This window comes from Chlamydotis macqueenii, chromosome 3 (genome assembly GCF_036417535.1).
Source record: "Chlamydotis macqueenii isolate bChlMac1 chromosome 3, bChlMac1.mat, whole genome shotgun sequence".
Lineage (NCBI taxonomy): Eukaryota > Metazoa > Chordata > Aves > Otidiformes > Otididae > Chlamydotis > Chlamydotis macqueenii.
In genome coordinates, this window is record NC_141558.1 from 107,377,910 (window position 1) to 107,399,771 (window position 21,862).

Sequence of the window (21,862 nt, forward strand, 5' to 3'; positions counted from 1 at the left end):
GAAAGAAGAGACCCTGGGATGGCCGTGGCAAGTCTAACACAGCTGTAACCAGACTCCTGTGCTACACTTGCTGTCTGCTGCTCTCGCTCCAGCTCTGCTTGGAGGTGTCTGTTCTTGGCTGTCATACACAAAATCCATGAAGGCTGATGGTGCTCACAGCAGCACAGCAACAAAGCCTGCTGTTGGGTAAAGTGACCGGAAAGCTTAGCAGCTTCGTGCACCGCAGCTGTACTGGCTGGCCTGTGCCCTGTGCGGGATCTCACATGTTGTCCTACCCAGAAGAACAAAATCAGACTTTTCATTCTCCTGCTGGCTGTGTGCTGGAGTTTTTGGTAATAGGAGCACTATGGGCACAGTGAGAAATGACTGATTTTCTTGCTGCTATTGTAAGATCTCAATCTTCCTACAACAAAATATCTCAACAACTGACCTACCATACACGTTCCAGCTTCTTTTAAGGCCATTTCACAGAGAGAGGAGAATGTATGCTCATGCTATGGTCTCATAGCACAAAATTTAGCTGGCAGCTGAAAATAAAGGTAATGCAAGAAATATAAGAATAAAATAGGTTTATTAGAGCTATTTTACATAAAATAATCAAGACCGAGCAACTTGAAGAACTATTTTTACACCATGGTAATATTCTCGCTGATTTGAAGTTACTGAAGTACAAAAGACGACATACAAAAAGATGCATGCCTCATTCGCCTCTTTTTACTGGGACCCGTGATGAACGTGACATCGTTGGACAATCAAACAAGACAGACAGCAGGGTGGGTGTATGTATGCATGTATATATCACATGTACTGTACACATTTTACTGTTAACACACCTGAAGTTCACTCACACGTATCAATTACTTGCTCTAATTCTATGAGAATTTTGCTGGGGTAAGGGCAGGTTGCCAAAGCTTTCAAGCTTTGCAGGGAGCTACGGGATAACCAGCAGGAATCCTACACTCCAGCATCTCGGGTAAAAGCTGCTGCGTGCTGCTCTCTCACGCTGCGGAGGGTGTCGAGCTAGGGGTGGAAAAGGCTGAACAAGCCCTGAGCTCCAGGGAGAGACACGGCTCTAAGATTGCGTGTGACTGCTGTCGAGCACTGGTAAGTCCAAACTTGTCTGCTGAGGACTTGTATTTTTTTTCATTTTAGCATCTGCTAAGCATGACTTTCAGTTAGCTGCAGAGAGGTTTAAACTACGAATGAAAAAAGGATGCTTTGTTCCTTAAATCCCAAATTCCGTTACAAAAGCTGGTGCTTAGATAGTGATTGCTTTTTATTAACAAAGCAAGACGCATTCTTTAATGAAAATACTCCCAGTGCATCAGGTGGAAAGTACACAAATCAGTCAATGCTGGACAGTGAAACAACGGCTTGGTCTGGAGCGTCCCAGTCCCCAGAGTGGAGCACAGCGGTGGCAGCGCTGAGAAGAGCAGGGTGGCACAGGCTTCCCTCTACGCCTCGGCCAGCACGGCTGGGGCTGCTGGGCTTTGGTTGCTCCAGTGCCCCGGCCCTAGGGCACGCTCTGCCATGGCCGGGACCCCCAGTGCTGCGGGGAGGGCAAGGGCACCGTGCATCCAGTTTGGGGTGTCCCCATCCTGCAGCATCTTCTGCACGAGAGCCAACTGGAGCTACTCTCTGGAACCTGAATGCTGCTTATTTTCTGAGTGTGGGCATCCACCCACTTTTTTATTTTATCACCAAAGGGGAAGAACATGTTCCTCATCTCATAGGCTTCTTCTACACTTGAAACTTAACTAAAGGTTTTGGTCCTTTTGTAGAGGCAGAGGTTCATGGACACAAGAGAAAGGGGAGAAAACAACTGACCTAAATCCAATTTTTAGAGATACATCCCATTGATGAGGTAATCAGACTCTTCAGATGTAATGGGTCGAGCTTTTTTAAGCTTCTGTCTCACTAAACGCAGTCTGCAAGCAACCATAAGCAGCAGTAAAGCAGTGATGGCCAAGCCTAAGGCTAAGGGTAACACAGCACCTACAACAAGGTTAAGAGAAATTACACTTTATTTAATACAGTGAGAATTGGTAGAGAAAACTCAAAATTTCTCTTTAAACATAGAGCTAGTCTATCACTTAGGTGCTACTATTTGGAGTAATTAATGCTGAGAAACTAAACTGTACGAAGATACAAGTTAGGAACATTATTCAGTTCTTGACTATAGCACCTGGATCTGTGGCACCTGACTGAAAAACGAACACAATTCAAAATGAACTCACATGGTCGATCTCACCTGTTTCTGGGACTGGGCGACCACCTCCAAGCTGATCTCTCTTTGGCACAGTTATGCCATCCCCATTTTTATCATCTGTTCTTTTCCCTGAGGAACTGTTATCTGCACAAGGTCAAGCAAGATAAATGAATATTGCAGTTCAGTGACTCAGGAATTCTTATCCACAGGACGCTAGAATTAAATAATGTGAAAGTGCTTAAATTTAGGGGAAAAAAAAACAGTTTAAGAACGTCTGATTCCTATTGTGTAACTTGAATTTTTTAAATAATGTGAAACTAAAGCTAAAATGTAAACCCAATTTTGCATCACAAACACCAATACATCTCAACCAAACGCAAGTGGGTCATTTTCCACTGAAAAAAACATAGATATCAATTCCCTTTTACAAACTTCCATAATGGGGTATAGACCAACCTGAGCCAAAACGTTACTAAAGCAGTTATACCTAGGTGAAAATGAGGCCATTTCAAGTTATGTTGATCACCACCCTTGGAACTTGTAAAGCAAGAAACGCATAGGTTGGCAACACAAATTCCCTTCATTTTGCCTGTTACCTGACACACACAGATGCAGAACTTAGGTACTTGGAAGACATAAAAATACATGGGGAAAACATTTCAAAGAGGATGACCTGGAGTCACTTCACCTTTGTGTAGTACAGAAGATGCAGCAGGGGATTGTTAACTACACAAGAAGAGACAACGCATAGTTTGCTGCCAAGAAGCATTCACCTTCAGAGTGCAGGCTACCTGCAGTTCTGCTTCACAGGAGCAAAGAGTAACTCAGCTGGGGCTCCCTCCTCCTGCCCTCCCACTGAAGTCCTACACCAATAGCTCTGGGGATACTTTGTGCGAGAGTGACAGCTTAATCCACCAACACACCCTCACAAAAACCAGAAACAGGCCTATGTTTTCAAACGTAATGACTGTATTTGCTTTTTACTGATAAATCCTGAAGGGCACTTTGACTGTGCTGTGGTGTATTTGCTGGCAGCCCTCAGAACTGTGATCATGCCAGGGGAAACATACTATGCTACAAGATCTGTAAAATATGAATGTGAAACGTTCTGCTTGGAATCACATATAGCAGTGGGCGTTAAGGAAGGGTTTAAGTCAATTAGCTTGGAACACGCACCAAGCGCAACTCCCACTCACCACCAACAGCTCTGACGCGCTGCAGAACACAGCCCTGTCAGCGGCAGCGGCAAATACACACAGCCATTAATTAGACTTTAAATTGTTTCATCGATATTGGCAGGAAGTTAGTGCCAATGTCCTCACTCTAAGGCTCAACACAGCCTCCCAGGCTCTGGCTTTATGGCTGGGGGTGCATAAACCCTAACTTCGCCTGCTAGGAAATCCCTTATGAACATGCCGCAGCCGTCCTCTTGACTGCAGCTCTAAAGTTGCTTTGGGACGTACAGGGGACTTGAGGAAATCCTACATGTAAACTGTGCTGGCTTTAAGGTACCTGTATGGCATCAGAGGTGTGCAAAGTAACCTGAATGTAACTGAGACCAAAACCAGCAGCTGTTTTCTGCTTCTGTCTTCCCTAAATGAAATGAAATGAATATTTATCTTTATTTTGGAAATACCCAAAAGACACTGGCTCTTCTTAGAGCTACCTGTATGGCAAGGCTAGATCTAAATGCCTGTTTTATGAGTCTGTTTTCCTGCCATTTGACTAAAGGGAATATTTAAGCCAACTGCTTGTAAAGACATTTCACAAATATATCTGGAGAGAAGTTTAATGGGAGAATTTTGGAAGAATAACAGAATCCTTTCAATAAAGCTTGTAGGGTTTTGTTAAGACTTGTGGCTGTTCTTACAGGACTGGAGGAGCTATCAGAGTCAATACTGCTCAACACCTTATCTCTTATCAACTAGAAAACAAAGAGAGATCTCCCCAAACAGGTTTAGCAGCCTGTCACAAAGCATGTTATGTGGGTTTCGTTTTGTTTTCACCTTCTCTTCATTTTCTAGTCCATGCCCAGGAAATTGCAATTTATAGCTCTTTCCAGTTGCTCTAAATTAGACATCTAGGCTATGGCTACGGCTGTTGATGCCTCCGCAGCAGAAACATGACTAAGGCTTGGGCACGCAGTCAAACGTTGTAATCCCAGCCCTGAACAGTACTGCACAACAGCTGGCGTGGGCAGCCTGGGGAGAGGCAGAGACCCCGTGCCAGGGGAATGCAAAGCTGTTATGGTGATTTATACACTTCAGTTGGCTATGCTGGGGAGTGCAAATCTTCAGGCTGCTTGTGAATTCAACCCATCTGCATGACCATGTTTGCTAGACTGGCTATTGCTGCTTAGAAACCAGCCCATTGCTCACTCCAGTGTGCTTTGCTGCAACTGTACTTTCGCTATATTCATTTACAAGTGCAGCAGTGCCAGAATATGCAACTGGGCTTGAGAGCTTCCCTGGAAAAGGATGCCGGGGCACTTCAGAGGCAGCCATGCAGAAATGCTGTGCTGGCCTTTGGAGGAGACACAATCTGAGTTACTTCACCACGGAGGTATGTCTGCAAAGGGAAAAGACTTCTTTATTGAGATCAAATGCCTCTTCCTGCATCCACTCCCAACTATGGAAGAAAATGTTTGGCCTTCCACCTTGGGCAAAAGTAAACCATGAGTCTGTTGCAGAAGACTCCATGCCCTGAGTGCCTGAGGAGGTTGTCCTAAGTTGGACTTGGTGTTCCCCTGGAGTCACCCTGCTGTAGAGGAATCCCACTGGAAAGGCAAGAGTGCAGAACAAGGTTCACTCATTGTCAACAATGAATGACTTTTGGGGTTTGTTTTCCTCTTTACTGTGAATAGATCCCCTGCTAGGTCAGGTAGAAGTTTTAAACAGTCCTTACTTTGGACTTGCATATTTTCACATTTTCATACTTAAGCGTAATTCCTTAAAAACCTTGTATCAAGTCACAGCCAAACATGAGGGGTTACTAGAGTGACAAAAGCAGGTTAAGGGAAATAGGGAACAGAGAAACTGTTAGGAGAAAATGGATTCTGGGACAAATTTCCCCTCGTATTACCCTCAGAGGCAGAAAGCTCATATTCCTGCTGTGAGGAACTATGCCACAGCTTAGCCCAGCTCCTTTTAAAATGGAGAAAAGATAAATATGATGGTCCTTGACAAGAAGGTCCCGTTATTGGACATCTTTACTGGATTCACAGAGACGAAAGCTGCTTATAGGGAGGTAAGTAGCAGAAGGGACCTGTCTTTATTGGTACTGTAACCACCACTGTAATAAAAACAAATGCAAAAATGAGAACAACCTAATTCCTCAGTCCTGCAACTTCTTGGGAAAAACTTCTGTTCCCTTTAAAAGTCAGCTGAAAGCTCCTCTATCAAGCATCGTGTCTAGCAGCCGCCTAGAATGTGCCACATGCTGTCTCCGGTAGGTAAATTACCCTTAATATTAACACCTTCTCTTGCTCTGCTTTGGAGTCACTGGATCTAAGAGCATCATGTTTTCCTTCCTGGCTTCTATTTCCATGATGATCTGCAAATGCCAACTAAGAAACAAGACCAATGTAGCCCCGAATGGAGCGCTCTCAAATGAAAAGCAGGAACCTGTGCTGCCACTGAAAAGCCGTGTCCCTTAACATGTATCTTAAGTAGACAGCTTTTCACTATGTTGACATTAAAATCATTAAAGCTTACTTTTGAAATTTATTTATAATAGTATATCAGGAGCCTGGATGCTTGCAAAGTCAACTCAAGGCCAACAAGCAACGTTATAGTCTTGGTCCAACAAAGACCTCTACAGCGTGACTTGGAGGCACAGGTTCTGACTTGAACCTCTCTGGACCTCTGGGAATCATCAACATACAGCACGTGACTCCTGTGGCGTTTAAGTGTCTGCATGAGAAGACTCAGAGTAGATTTCAGCAGTTGCCCTTTGGACCCAAGTACCTAGCACCTCTTCATGTCACACTACCTGCACCCTCTTTGGAACTGATCTGTAGGCCACTTAAAAACTCACTGAGTTCTTTGGCGCTTTTTTTGGTTCAAAGTATTGGGCTCCGGGGTCGGTAAGGACTGGGTCTTTCTAGTCTACAAGGAAATCTTGAAGTATCATTTAACAGAAATCAAATTCTGACTGAGATTTGCCAAAATGACAATAGTAAAACCACAAGAATTACACCCAGACATGGTCAGCTGGAAATCTTGCCTGTTTAAAAAGATTATAACAGCTTCTGGCGGTACACTGATCACTGAAGCCCTATCACTTTTTTTAGTTTTATAATATTTTTTTCTTTTATTGTCTACTGCTGTGTAAAAGCTACCTTGAGAGCAAAACTGGTGCAAGTAAGTGACTGTGCAATGGGTTAACACAGAAAATGATGACGTGAAAGTGCCACGCTTTTACATGCACTTCCAATTAAAACCTCTGATTATAGGTTGCCAAAGTCGGTGACCTCAATTCTGGTTTTGCTTCTGGATTCACAAGCCCAATTTTTAAGACCTACTTAGGAGCTGGCTTTCCATTGGAGCCTGCAGTGCCCTTTGGAAATCTGACGTTTAGTTTGGGCAGTCCCCATATTGGGTGTCACTCAAGACTATATCAGCGAGAAGTATTTGGGGCAGACTTCAGAATTTGAAGTCATTCCGACAAGGAGCACCAAGGTCATCTACACTGCCAGAAAAAGGGGAAATATTTCAGAGAGGATTTTGCTATCAGTTCCTACACATTCACCCAGGCAGTCAAATTCTCAAAAAGCGTTGTTTTCATTCCCTTTGGGATCTCCACAGATGAAATACAGGCATCTGAAGAAACATCAAAGTGCCAGCCAGGGAGGTGCCCTTTACAAGAGTCAGCAGCAGAGGGCACTGAGCACTGCTCTGTTGTAACAAGAAAATAAAGCTTTTTATAATTAGCTGCATTATGGGCAGCAAGAATCAGTCTGAACTCCGAAGAAATAAAAGTGGGAGGGCTCCCACTCATTTCAGGCTCTGTGCAGGCAGTTTTGCTTTCATTCAATTGCCATTTCAGATCATTTTCACTCACCAGCAAAAACCTCAAAAGATACACCAGTTTCACTGCAGCTTCTGGAGTTCCACCACGGCAAGGGTTGGCGACTCTGCCTGTAACATCACTACACACTGACTCACAAGAGGCTTGCAGCCACTACGGACCTGGGGTTGCTTGTTACCAAAGACAGCCTTTTCTGCAGTGATAAAAGATTTCTCCTGCCTTGGAGACATACTTCAGGAAAAAAGTCCCCACAATAATCAAGATATTACCTCAGGGGGGAAGAAAAGGTCTTCAACTAGCACCAGGAGAGATGCAATTACTCTCACCCAAGTTGAACAGTACTTTATACTGTTATACACTCCTGAAGGTACCTCCTACAGATCTAAAGAGCCCTACACATCAGCTTACACAGCTGCACCTGTGGCAGAATTGGTATTTAGCTCACTGCACATTTTGTTCCTTAAGACTGTATTCTTTTCCTAGCACTTCTACATTCTAACTTTTTCTTTTTGCACCTGGTAAGGACCAGACTTGACTTTATAAAGCAATACCTAGTTGTAACTTAATTATTACAAGCTTGTTTTGCATTTTGTACATTTGCAAATTTTTACTCTTAGCCAGGCACCAAAAGACAATTTAATTAAATATAATGTGCAAGACATTTTCTTTCTTTAAAGAGAATGATTTATTGAAACCAATTCGTTTCAACTCTTACCTGGCACAAATCCAGTGATTTGTTTCTTTGGTCCCTGAGAAAGTGATTGGTTAGACACGTCTGGATCCACTGAGAGAAGTGGCTGATTTCTGACAGTGGCTTTCAGGGTGTTTTCTGTAGAGAAGTTTTCATCTGTGTTTTCTGTCAGTCCTACAGTCCTTTGCTGGGTAGTGCCAAGGGCCACGTGAGTCACTGTCTTCCGGCCGGGGCTGACTGTGTTAATAGAAACAAAAATAATCATTTTTATAGAGAATTAAAGGGAATTGTTCTGATGGAAGACCCTACAACATGGGCCTTGAGGCAAGCTACACGAGTTAATCAGGTTCAGATATGTGATGAAATGTGAGTTCCAGACACACAGCAAGTATGCAACTGCCTGCTGTCAGTTCTGAAGCAAGAGCATACACATGAACCCTGAAGTGAAATCCAGGGGCCGAAATACCAATGAAAGAGTGGTTAGCCATCGTGCCAATTCACCTGCTGATGATTTCTGTTCATTTAGCTGAGCATGGGCTCACATTTCCAGTGTTTCAGATTCTTGCAAGGTATGTAACTGCACTTTGAAGTGTATCTCTGAGACACCCTTTCAGATCAAGTCCAGGGTCCTCGTTTCCAGAATCATCGTGCAAGTAAAGAACTGATCTTTTAGGTGTTGAGAATTTCATCACAAAATCTGTCATTTGGGGACCTTTGACAGTTTTGATATACTTTGAAGAAAAGGGAATTGATTTCTGAGCATCTGCTGTATGTGGGCATGAAAATTTCCCATGTGCTATTTCCAATGAAAGGCTCTATAGCAGGTGCAAGCTGCTTGCTCACGGGGAGAGAAGGCACAGAAAGGGTTGGACTAGATGACCTTTAAAAGTCCCTTCCAACCCTAATGATTCTATGATCCTACGATTCTATGATTTCCCTTTGGTCATTCAGGCTGCAATTACTTTCATAATCTGTACTGTGGCCCGGTGCACTTACAGTTCTGGCAGAAAGTTTCATCCGATCCATCAGGGCACTGACTCACGCCATCGCAAGCAAACGTGATGTCAATGCAGCAGCCATCATCACACATAAACTGGTAGCGAGAGCAAACCCCGACACAGGCTGTTGAGAAACCCAAGCCATAAATACTGAGTCAGTTACTAAAGTCTGCAGCACCATGGAAAAAGCAAAAATACACTGTGTTAAGAAGGACCACAAACAAGGCAGAAAGTTGAAGAAAGGCCAGGCTCAGCTATATGACACTACATTGACACAGAAGCCAGTATAGCTACTAGCTGTTCCTGGCACCCTCTTCACTACTCTGGCAATCTTTTTACTACAGGAATACTCAACCTGGAGGCTGTTGCACCTTACACCTTCTGCAGCACCCCTACAGCACTTTAAACTCAGCTGGCCTAAGCTGAAAGGAAATCTTACCAGGCTTAAAAGACCCAGGACAGTCCTGAAAATAAATAAATGAAATCTTTATGGCTGTAACTGCATCTCTCCAACACATAATTCCTACCACGTACCTATTCTGTATTTCGGACAATGTTATTTTGCACGCACACATACGGATTATATAGGATCATTTGTAGCATGTTTTCTGCAACCTAATGAAAATACTAAAAGAATGCTCTTCATTTATTTACATCAGCAATGTAAATTCAATACAGCACATGCCAGAATAGGACTAAGCACAATGTCACATAAGTGACCTTCATCAGAAAGAACTGATTGCTGCCTGCTTTAATATTTACATTCCCCTGGAAATGGAGAATGTCCCTGGCCATTTCATTTTGCATACTCAAAGCTTTCCTGAAACCCATTCTGACCTTGTAATTATAAGGTGTTTACATTTGCGCTTTTGTCTTTCCAACAGCGGTGCAGTTCCTTGCTTTGTAAAGCACTATCAAATTCATGTTTGGTTAATATTGTAACAGCAAACCCATTTGCATGAGGAAGTCATAGCCTTTGGCTGTTTCCCTGCTACATACCAAAAAGCTGCACAATACGAAGGAAAGCACAGCAGGAACACAGGTGTCTATTTAAAACCTCAAAAATCATACTTAGGAGATACATCTCCTAAGGTTCAGCACCAATAACTGCACCAGTCTTGCATGCATTAAGGCACTTTGGACTGGTTTAACTACAGCAGTAGCACTTGAATTGCAACCAGACTTGGGGAATTAGAGGAAGAAAAAAGGAAACAAATATTCTATATGCTCGACCCAAAAGACATAACAAGATGCCCACAGCAGCAAATAAACAAATCAGCAAACCTCTCTGGCTGCTTTAGCTGAACTAAATGTTAATGAGTACAACTCTATCATCCATTACTGGAACACAAGCATTATTAACCAGAGTCATAACTGGTTTTTTGTAATACCAATTTATTGCCACTGGAACTACCCTCTCACGTAGAGATACTGCACTGGTGCAGAGCAAAGTTTTTACTGGTTCAGGTGAACATAGCCATGATGCTCATTTAACCTTTACTTTGTGCCAGAGCAGCAGATCTCTATTAGCAACCTGCTAATTACAATGTAATGAGAAGTTATTAAAAAGTGCAGAATTGACAGCCACTGAAATCTAACTTACTTTCTACCTTTTATGCTTTTTACATGTTTCTTGAGCTCAGAGTCTTAAAATTATACAATTCTGGTTTCAGTTTCTCCAGTAACATAAGGCTTGATAGCAACCATTACATATAATAGCTTAAATGCATGAAAACAAGAAACCATCCCATCTTTTAGACTACAGATGCAGGCCAATATTATTATTAGCTTGTGTGTCACACCTACTATTAACTGCTTGTACCTGGGTCTTCCCTAAGGCACAAGCCTTGTCACGTTCCCTGCACTGTCTGACTAGTCAATAAACTGTTCCGATGTGCCCGATACATATGGCCATATTTCATTTTTCCAACACTGGATGCTTCTTAGCAATACAAGGCTGCAGATTTAAATGCTTGGAAGCATTACTGCTCTAACAAACAAGTGATGCTTGCTTGCTTGCCTTCTCAGTTTGAAACAGCAATTCAAAACTGAAAGAGATGTTGTTATGTACTGAATAAGGGCAAAATAATACACTAGAAATGGAGAATAAGATTTCTGCCTCCATCAAGACCCTTGCTCTGAGTGTCATACCCCAGGTATCACACAGGCAACGGCTCCAGTCATTTTCTCACCTGCTGCAGAATGAATCATGGGCAGAACGGTCACTGAGATGTTGTCAGAGCTCTGCTGACCTGCAGTGTCTGTCACAGTTAGCTGGAAAACATACCCACCTTCCTGGATGTGAGATAGTTTCAGTGTTCCTGGCTGTGGTACCTGATTAAAGAAAGAGTGGGAAAAAACAAATGGTAGAAAGGATCCTTCCATAAACTTCTAGGAATAGGGAGCTTTTTTGTGTACAACGCTTTTCACGCAGGTTAAATAGTTCTCTCAAGTCTACCCAGCCAAATCAAGCATGTGTATCAACTTGTAATGTTTTGGTCTTTTTTTTTTTGCATCCATTTGTAAAAATAAACATGTTTGACATTTACGTACTGTTTTTTGTGGTACACTCAATTACCTGGAGCTGTGGATCTTAGCACTGGAGAATAAACGGAACCACAAATTTCTCTCAATTTTTTAGATAGTTGGAAATGTAATTTTAGAGGACAGGCAGTAAAATATTTTGCTCTCTACTGAGAGCAACATACATGTTGTCTTTAGACAACATATATGTATTTACAGAAGTTACTTTTGCTATACAGTGATTTATGATAAGGGGACTCGTAGCATTGCTTTACTGGTAAGACTGCCTGTCTCTGTCCTATGTGACATTTAATGTAGTCACTTGCAAGTTTTACAAATTGCCAGACTGAATTTTTCCATGCTCCACAATGAATTTCTATGCCTTGCTCCGAACTGCAAATAATTTTATCCATAGTGATTGACATAAACATTAGGTTTCAGAAAGTCATGTGAGCTGTACATATGTAAACAATTTAAATCTGATTAGATCATTTAAAAATAGTAAAAAAACTTATTTTATGACAATTTAAAACAAGTGCCAAACTGGCATTATTAATAAAATGGTCATTTAGAAATAAGTTTGTATAAAATGAGCACGGTATTTGTATCAAATACTGAATTTTTCCTAAGCTTGTGACCATTAGCAGTCACAAACAACTCCTGCTGTCTGAGAACTCAGTGACACATACTTCAGTAACTACAAAGAAGCTCTGCAGATTTGTTGGACATGCAGTGTATCTTCAGAAATGAAGCACGCAGGGCTATCTTTATAAGTAACTGAAAGAGCCTCTGTGACTGTCTTTAATATTAAAACAAAAATTCAAGGAAGGCCTTTAGTTTTGCTTATTTAGAGTTTGTTTTCATGCCTAAAAGAGAACGGGAATTTTTGATAAGTACAACACTAGAGTCCTAGACCTAGCTTTATAGCAGGGTGTATTGATAAATTGATTTTTCTCATCTGATAAGTGAATTTCCTAACTGAAATTTCTTTCCTCTTCTATTTATCCGAATGCACTCAGTTATCCGATCTTGCTGTTGATTACCCCCTGATGGGAGTATATGACACCTTAGGATTTTAATTCTTCATTGTCCTACAGAAATAAATATGCTCTAAAAAACACCTGCTGCTGTTCACTGTGACTGCTGGGAGAGGAAATACGGTATTGAAAACTCATGACCCCGTGGAGTCCACCTCTCTTCTCAGTGCAGAGTCAGCGAAACACCACTGACTTCTGAATCTGCAGCCACTCCTCCTGCTGACCTCTGTGCTTTCCCTTTTATCCCCGTCCTGCCCTGAAGAATGCCTGACAGTTTACTTACAAACTTTGGCTCAAACTAGACAGTAAATTTCCAAATAATCAGCATTCTAAAAGCCCAAGAATTGCCCACAAGTGTCACAGAGCTGTGCAACTACAGCGTGTGGGTAGCCATCTGAGAAGCCAATTAAAAGCAATTATCAGTTACAACAGAAAATAAAATTCCACTCTCTTCCTTCTACAATATGGTAAGATCTCTTTATAGTAGTCCTTCCCCCTCCTGTGCCTTCTCTTTATTCTTTGGTGCACAAGTGCAGTGCTGTGACGGGTACGCTTCTACTTAAACACAGCCTCATTCTCCCTCCTAGCTGTGGATGCATATATAGTTTTCTAAGAATAGATGACACGAAATCCAGTAACTTCAGGATAGCAACTAAAGCGCTAAAGATAGCAACTGAAGATTGTACGAACAATCACAATTATTAATTCAACTCTAAAAATTTCATTATAATGGCTAATCATCAGGGTACATATCTGTGGGAGAAACCCCTCCCCATTTGAACACAATGGAAAAGTATCTATCTAAACATAAACTCGCGTCAAGATTGTTTTAATTTATCAAATATAAAGAAATCGCTAAGATTAATGTTAATTTTTCAGGTTTAAATAAATACAAGGCTGGTCTCTATTTTATAGAGGGATTCTGAGTAAAAGTAAAAACATGAAGTTTAATTTTTTTAATTAAAATTTGTGTTAGTCTAGATATATTACTACATCATAGATTAATTTAAATAGTATTTGATTGCTGTTTACAGAAAATAATGCTGTCAGATTAACAACTCTTGATAATAAAAGGTTAGTTTTATCCAGATGATATCTAGCAACTATTCTCGAGGCTTCACTCAGGTCTTTTCTATGCATTATGCTGTTTGCACTCTGTATGAAAGCCTTTTGACTTTTTAATTTTTAAGTCAATAAAATAATAAATGAAGATAAACAAACTCACAGTGGCCTTTGACACAGTTTCAAATGGCAATACAGCCTCAAGTAATTCAGAACTGGCTGACTGTAGTTGCCCTTCCATGGATATGGATCTTGCAGTAGAAGACAAAACTTGCAAAAGTCCATAGCACTGGCTTAACTAACACTTTTGAATACCCCTGCTGTGCCTTCTGAAAGGAGTATAGTTATAAAAAATTACTTGCACATACATTTCAGCAACTATTCACTAGAGAAACCCAACTGTCTTCTTAGGGTTCATCCAGCAGCATGCTTCCTAACCATGACACAGTGATTTTCAATTGCCTACACGTTACCGACACTGCCCTCCAGGATACTAAGGAATAACCAATTGCTTCACTAAGATTTTCCATGGATGACTCTTCCAGGTTTCAATGCATTTAGCTAGCTCTTTGTGTTAGGCAAAACTCTGATTTGCTCCATTATTACAAATCTTGAGTAACTTTGTGATATTGGTAGTTGTCTTTGATGTTCTGAGCTGAGCAGACATAAGCAGCAACTGCCAGGTATTGCTCATGGTGGCACTGGCACACTTCGCCTCTTGGGTTTTGGACTGTTCCCGTTGCTCATCCTGTCCTGTTTAAACTCTTCCTACCCATTGGCAGCATCTCAGCAACAGCAAGATCTATGGTCCACACCCTCTTCCCTCTTCGTGTCCCTCCTGCTCTAGTGGAAGTCCCTGCTGAGCCCTGAATACTGCGGGCTGTGAACAGACTGTGAGTAGACTCTGTGGGTTTGTGATATTTTTCCTTTCCTTTGCTGCTGCTCCTAAAACTTTCACAAAGAAGGCTAGGATGGAGAATCTTTCTCCTGATGGTTAATTTTAAGTTGAAACCAAATCGCAGAGACACACAGAAATGGTACTGATGCAATAAAACAGCATCTCAAGACATCATATGAGGTCTCCATGACACATTCTTCGCTGTTTTTCCATATGCATTGACAGAAGACTGTTGATGAAAATACCTTATTATTTTTAGTAACTGAATGACTAAGGTGGCTCTAACCTGGATAACAGAAGCCAAAAACCAAGTGCAGTGCGCAAAAACAATGGCAAAAAGAGAGCAGAGCTGAAATACAGTAGAGTATCAACACCTACGTGTTTGCTTCTGGCTGTCTCATGCCATCCTGGATACAGATGAACTGTATAAAACACTAGAAATAATCCCTGGAACAATCTCCCCAGGGACATGTTAGAGTCCCCATCACCAGAGGTTTGGCTGGACAGTTGTACTAGATAATCTCATCTAGGCTCCCTGACCCACAAAAGGTTGGACCAGATGATCTTTCAAGATCCTTTCCAACCTGGGTTGTTCTATGGCTCTATGAAATAAATGCTCAGGTTTTACAGTTATCCTAATTTTGGTGCCTGGCAGCCATACTCACTTGAATACATTTAGTACTTTTAGCTCTACGTTTAAAAACTGTGCGATAACGAACACAACAATCTGTGAACGACTGGCCATGTGCAAGTCTGCATGTGTACCTTCATTTCAACCGATGAGTCACCTTGCAGCAGCGTCCACTCGTACTGCACAATTCCATGGTCATCTGAGCTTTCTCGACCATCCAAAAGCACCCAGTCGACAGGTGACTGCAGCACAATATCTTGTCCTGCCTCGCACCGTGGAGGCTCGTCGTATTCTTCCTCTTCAACAAAAAAAAAGACAAGCTCAGTTATTTATCAAGGGAAGCTGAGTGATTATTTATATAAAACATATCTTTTCTTGGTTAAGGTGTTGGTTCACTACTGTGCAAGTTCCTGAATGATAGGACATGTCCATTAGTGCACATTTTGTTAAGCAAAGTAGTATTTACTTAAATACGCACCGCTGCGGATCATGCTGGCACTGAAGGTGTTGCCTTGGTGACTGAACTAACCTGAACTAAGGAAAATGGATTTAAATACTAATTACACACATACATATTCAGATGGCAGTTACCGCACGCCTTTTACAGCACTCTGCATAACTTAACACTCTTTCAGTCTCTTTTTACAACACATCATTACAGAAGCGGAAGACTTATTTAACACAAGCTGACATCCTGGTGAAGCAGTGATAGCGTGATGATTAAAAATAATCAGAAATGACCACCTATTTTAAGTGTCTTAATTTAAGACATTCAAAGCTTGATTGTCAGGCTGTTTAAGATTCACAGCACTTTGCTACATTCGAAGTACAGTTCCTTTTGATTAAAATTGTGAGCACGAAGTACTTTCGCCAATCCAACCACAAGTTTTTCGGGTTAGACTAACAAAACCCACGGTACATTAAGTGACATGGCCTGTGAGAAGTGGTTTAAGTCATTTGCTCTGCAACCTTCAACCAGGAAAGGGGGATGGAAAAAGTCTGGTTCTACAAGTCACCATTTGACAACTTTATCCACAAGATCGTATTTTTCTGCAGTTCCCTGCCCAAGTTTCATTCCTTCTCATTGGAGCAGTGAGACAATTTTTTTTATCACTGACTAAATAGCAAACTTACTTTATTTATTGTTTTTCTGAGACGTTGGTAAGGCATAGAAAACTTCAAGGCGAATGCCTTAAGTAAGGAAAATGTACAAATAACTGAAAATAGAGTCTAACAATAGAAAGCATGAAACAGTTCTTGTTCATCCAGCTGGCACAGAAAGCTTTGCCTAAGTTGTATATGCTCAGTTCTCAAAACCAACTATGTTTAAAAAGTAACATTTAAGTTAAAAAAAAAAAACAACCCACCCTTGCTCTTAATAAATACCATCATTATGGTGCCAGGGCACCTTTTACTTGGTATATATGAGTTACGGACAGTCTTCACATGACTATTTACTTTACCTATCACTGTCAACAAGAGAATCATAGAATCATAGAATCATAGAATGGTTAGGGTTGGAAGGGACCTTCAAAGGTCATCTAGTCCAACCCCCCTGCAAGGAGCAGGGACATCCCTGACTAGGTCAGGTTGCTCAGAGACTCATCCAGCCTGGCCTTGAACGTTTCCAGAGATGGGGCCTCCACCAGCTCTCTGTGCCAGTGTTCTATAACCCGCATCGTAAAAAATTTTTTCCTAATTTCTAATCTAAATCTACCCCCCTCTATTTTAAAACCATTACCTCTCGTCCTATCGCAACAGGCCCTACTAAACAGCCTGTCCTCATCTTTCCTGTAGGCCCCCTTGAAGTACTGGAAGACCGCTATCAGGTCTCCCCGGAGCCTCCTCTTCTCCAGGCTGAACAGGCCCAACTCTCTCAGCCTGTCCTCATAAGAGAGGTGCTCCAGCCCTTTTATCATCTTTGTGGCCCTCCTCTGGACCTTCTCCAACTGGTCCATGTCCTTCTTGTGTTGGGGGCTCCAGAACTGGACACAGTACTCCAGGTGGGGTCTCACCAGGGCAGAGTAGAGGGGGAGAATCACCTCCCTCGACCTGCTGGCCACGCTTCTCTTGATGCAGCCCAGGATGCGGTTGGCCTTCTGGGCCGCAAGAGCGCATTGCCTGCTCATGTTAAGCTTCTCATCCACCAGACCGACCTGGCTCTGAAACAGCACAGCCCATTCTTCACTTCTACCTTTGAAAGAGCTTTCATGTCGCCTGGCTGGTTTGGATGACTCCACCAATGCCGTGCAGGGGCAGAGACAAGCCCCGCTTCCCCTGGGCCCTAAGCAATAAAGATCTTCTCTTCCCGGACTAAATTTGTCCTCCAGCAACCTCCTCCAGAGTTGCAATGCCAGCACCACTTCACATTGGGACAGGTCACAGAAATTCATGCCAGCTCTTTGCTGAAGATGAGTGAGGGATCACACTCAGGTCTCTAGTCTCAAAGGATGCAGGCACCATGCTTGTGCTTGTAAGACACCAGAACATCCTCAGAAAGGTAAATCAATGGCAAATCAGTTTGTCTCTTGCCCTAGTAAAGAAAAAACTGGCCTGACAGAGATATCTGGCATGGGAGGAAACAGCCTGTTGAGCTAAAGACTCTTTCTCTAGAGCAAAGTTTTAAGCAATGGAATACATTATTCTTAGAGACTGAAACACCTCCAAATCTGGGGGATACATGCTTCTAAGAAGTCAGCACAAAAAAGCAAGGAGGTATACTCAAGAGCCACTTACAGCTACCACTCATGGGAGTAAAGGACTATATTAGCAGAAAAATCAAGCTCAGAAAGCACCTTTTAACTTCAATTTGTAATGATTCTGTAGATTAAGCATAAATAATCAATATGATTATTTACACTCCAGGTATTTATGATACCAGATCAACACTCTGATGTGCTGGAGCTGGCTGCTTTCTAGAAAAAAGGCTGCAACTTTATGAGCAACTCTTTTTTCTTAGGGGGGAACATAAGAGGCTTAATTTATTCTGCTTCCTCCACCCTTTATACAGACTTGGCTTGCCAATATCAAAGCTGTCAGCCAGTTGTCTGAACGAAGGCTTTGTTATAAAAGGCTTTTTTCCTACTGATTCCTGAATTTCTTTGGTATCAGTTTACCTTTGTGTTGAATCCTCCATTGCTGACCAGTAGTGAGTATCACAGACGGAAAGTCAGGTATTTCTGGTGAGGCACTCAAATCCTCTTTCTTTCTACACCAAAAATTTTAAAATGTAGCTAACAAAGGATTACCTTTTATTTCAGTATAGGCATATGGGGTTTCATTGTTAACCCAGCACAAACTGCCTGAAAGTGCAAAGTAAATCCACAGCTAAACCAGCACAAACTGGGTGTAAAGTAAAGGGCTCAGATTTGCACTGGAATGTTCAGCCCAGAAATTCATCCCACCACTGACCGTTGTGGAAGTACACAGACATACACTTGATCCAAAGAATACGTATCTGTTATTAACTACTCCCAGAACTAAATATGCAATTGGTTTTGTTTTACTGAAGATTTTTAACAGAAATGAAAGGGCAACACCCTAGAGATCACTGTCTACTAATGCTCAGAAATATTTAGGAATGATGAATACTCCATGTTTATAGATAAACGTTGGTCTGGGATTATGAAAAAGAAAATGGTAGAAGACTCAACACCACAGTACTCTAAAAAAAAAAAAAACAAACAAAAAAACCAGGTAAAATGTGATGCCCTTGAAATGCAAAGCTCTTTCCTACCTTTCCTAAATTCCATCGTGGGGTGACATAAGGGAAAAGAGTTGAATTTTCATCACCCTGTGATGTACTGTTGTCCAGATTAATTTTTCAATGTAATTCAAGAATGTAGTGGCTACATAACATCAGAAAGCAAAAAAATTCAATCTTAATTTTATCTCTCCTGGTCTATGTCACGGCTGACAGATGTTTGAATAAAAGTTCATTCTCCTCCGTGGCTCTGCTTCAGCTCCAGTGTAATTGCATTAAGAAATCATAATCCCCTGTTTCTGACACCACCACCACCCACAGGGCAGACTTTTAAATAAACCCAACAGGACACAGAGCAATTTGCAGATTAGGAATTGAAATTGGCTTGCAAGCCCCATGTCAATAGTCATGAAAGCTGCCTAAAAGGCAAGGCATTAGAGAATTCAAGACTCCTAATAGGCAGAGTATCATTTGAACAGTAGTATTATTTATATCGTGCCATAACCGCACTCTACGTTAGGGCCAGGTTTAAATGGAATTAAGGCAGTTCAAAATTATGAAGGACATGTGAAGATATTTTCAAAGGTTTTCAAAGAAGCCTAATTCTCCGTGACTTCGATACAAAATCCAGTTTTAAGCCTTCTATATTGCAAGTGTATACAGGGTTATAAAACATAATTACCCAAAAGTTTCTACATAAATAGGACTGTAGATCTAATACTTCCCCCACTGAAAATGTCAAAATCAAACCTTGGGTTTTTCTGGCATCTGCAGATCATCCTTACTGCCACAAGTTTCTCCCTATAGCTCCCTAGTTTACCTGCCCATGCACTTTGTAGATAATATTTAGGCATCGTAACCCCTCCAAGAATTGAGACCCTCATCTCCAGGAGATTCCCGTTGGCATTCTCACAAGACCGGCAAGACTGGACCGACCTCAAGCCTGAGCTCTCCTCTGCCAAGGGAGCAGTAATGGCAGGCGCCATCTGGACACACCGTTTTCATTCACACCACCATTAGGCCTTCTCCATGTTGCGTGCAGTGACTAATTTACTTAAGTCGAGATACACTGCTGAAGATGATGATGAAGAGGGCACTTAGGAAAGTATTGTCAACAGAAGGTAACAAAATTAAGACAAAATCAATTCAGATGCAACTGTTTAACAACAGGAGGTGGAAGAGTGAGACGAAGTTCCTTGGAGCAGATGCTAGGAAACAGACTCCAAACTCAGAAATCCAGCTTATTTTCATCTACAGCTGCTTGCTCTGGATTATGTTGTTCTTAAATATGCTTCAGAGCTGAACTGTCGCTTTTGATGTGACCCAGACCCCAGCGGTGGCTCTGTGGAGTCTCCACGCTGCTTTTGCTGTGAGACAGCCTTCTCTTCTCCTGTCTAGCTCTTAAGTTCTTCAGAAAGAAAAATTCTCAGTCAAGTGAATACGAAACCCACTTAGCTGACAACATTTGGACAGCACCCCCCAGCAGAAGGGTACGGGCTTGCTCTCAAAACTTGTCCAATACATTCTGGCCTGGCTGGCAGTGGCGGTACACACGGCCCTGGGTGCCCAGCACCCGCAGTTCCCCCGGGGAGCGGGATCCGTGCCGCCGGGAGCCGTCTGGTCCCCACTCCGGGTGTGCGGGGCCCGTGAACAGGCTCATCCCACCGGCCGGCTCCTAACCGGGCATTCCCAAGGGTTTTGCACAGGCAGAGGGGCGAGGGCCAGCTTTTCCTAAACTCGCACACCCCGCAAAGCCTTCGCACCCTCGGGCACGGCTGGGCCGCCTCTCCCGGCTCGGAGCGGGGAGGTCCCTCGGAAAGGCCCGGCGCTCCTCGTCCTCCCCCCGCCGCGGGCGATGCCTCACGACCCGGACACCCGTTCCGGGCACCGGTAAAGCCGGACGCACGGCTCCCCTTCCTCGCCAGCGGTCCCACGGTGCGGGGCGGCAAATGGCGGCGGCGCCCCGGAGAGCGAACCCGGCCGCCTGCCCTGCCCGCCCCCGCGGCTGCCGCCATTTCCCTCCCGCCGCGGGGCCGCCGCTCCCACTCCCCCGCCAACCACGCGAAGCCATCTTGGGCCGGGCCCCGCTCCCCACCGCCCGCGGCGGCCCTTACCCGGCGGGGCGAGGCTGGCGAGCCGGCGGCTGTAGGTGCTGTAGCCGCGGTGCGGGGCGAAGCGGCAGACGGGGCGGCCGCGGTGGGTGCAGTTGAAGAGGTAGCAGCCCAGCTCCGCCGCTGCCGCCGCCGCCGCCGACCCCCGCGGCCGACCCGGCCCCTGCACCACGGCCAGCGTGCAGCGCGGCTCGGCGCAGCAGGCGTCCAGGCACTGCCGCCAGCCCGCCACGGCGGCGGGGGCCCGCAGGAAGGTGGCGCCGGCCGCGATGGAGTCCTTGGTGCGGATGATGGAGTCGGGCCTGGCGGAAAAACCGCCGCCGCCGCACCGCTCCCCGCCGCCGCTCCCCGCTGCCGCCGCCGGTCCCGGCTCCTCCTGCTGCAGCTGCCGCCGAAACTCCTCCAGCAGCGACTCCACGCCTGAGATCTGCGAGCGCAGGTCGGCCAGCGGCGCCGCGCACCGCCCGCCCGGCACCACGGTCCTCCCGCCCAGCGCCACCAGCAGCACCAGCACCAGCGCCGCCATGGCCCCAGGCGGCGGCGGCGGCGGCGGCGGCGGCGGCGGGGGCGCGCAGGCGAAAGCGGCGGGAGCGGCTCCCCCCGCCGGCACCCGCGAGCGCGGCGCGGGGAGGCGCCGGCCCCGCCCGGCTGCACGAAGCGGCGCTCAGCACCCGCCGCTCTGAACAGCTCCGCCGGGCGGGGCCGGGGCCGGGGCCGGGGCCGGGCCCCCCCGCGGGCCGCGCCGCCCGGTTCCGGCGCGGAGCCCCTTCGGTAAGGGGTAAGCGGGCGGTGCGGGTCGCTGCCCTTCCGCGCCGGCTCTTCCTGGCGCCCTGAAGAAGCGGGTTTCTCTGCAGAGGTCCCGCGAGGGAAGCCGCCGCGCACGCCGTGTGCCGCCTGCGCGGGCCACCGGGCGCGGATGTCGGGAAGGGGCTGCGTGCAGGGAGGCAGCGCCGACAAATAGTTGGGGTAGG

General features: G+C 44.4%; 1 protein-coding gene across 1 annotated transcript; it reads right to left on the reverse strand.

Annotated features, from left to right (window-relative positions):
• Positions 1-554: 554 nt before the first annotated feature.
• LRP11 (LDL receptor related protein 11) lies at positions 555-21,417 on the reverse strand. Its single transcript, XM_086744562.1, has 7 exons — positions 20,895-21,417; positions 15,212-15,375; positions 11,119-11,260; positions 8,925-9,050; positions 7,953-8,165; positions 2,252-2,353; positions 555-1,995 (listed from the first exon to the last, which is right to left on the reverse strand). Exons 1-7 carry the CDS (start codon positions 21,415-21,417, stop codon positions 1,841-1,843), a joined length of 1,425 nt encoding a protein of 474 aa, XP_086600688.1. The 3' UTR covers positions 555-1,840.
• Positions 21,418-21,862: the final 445 nt, after the last annotated feature.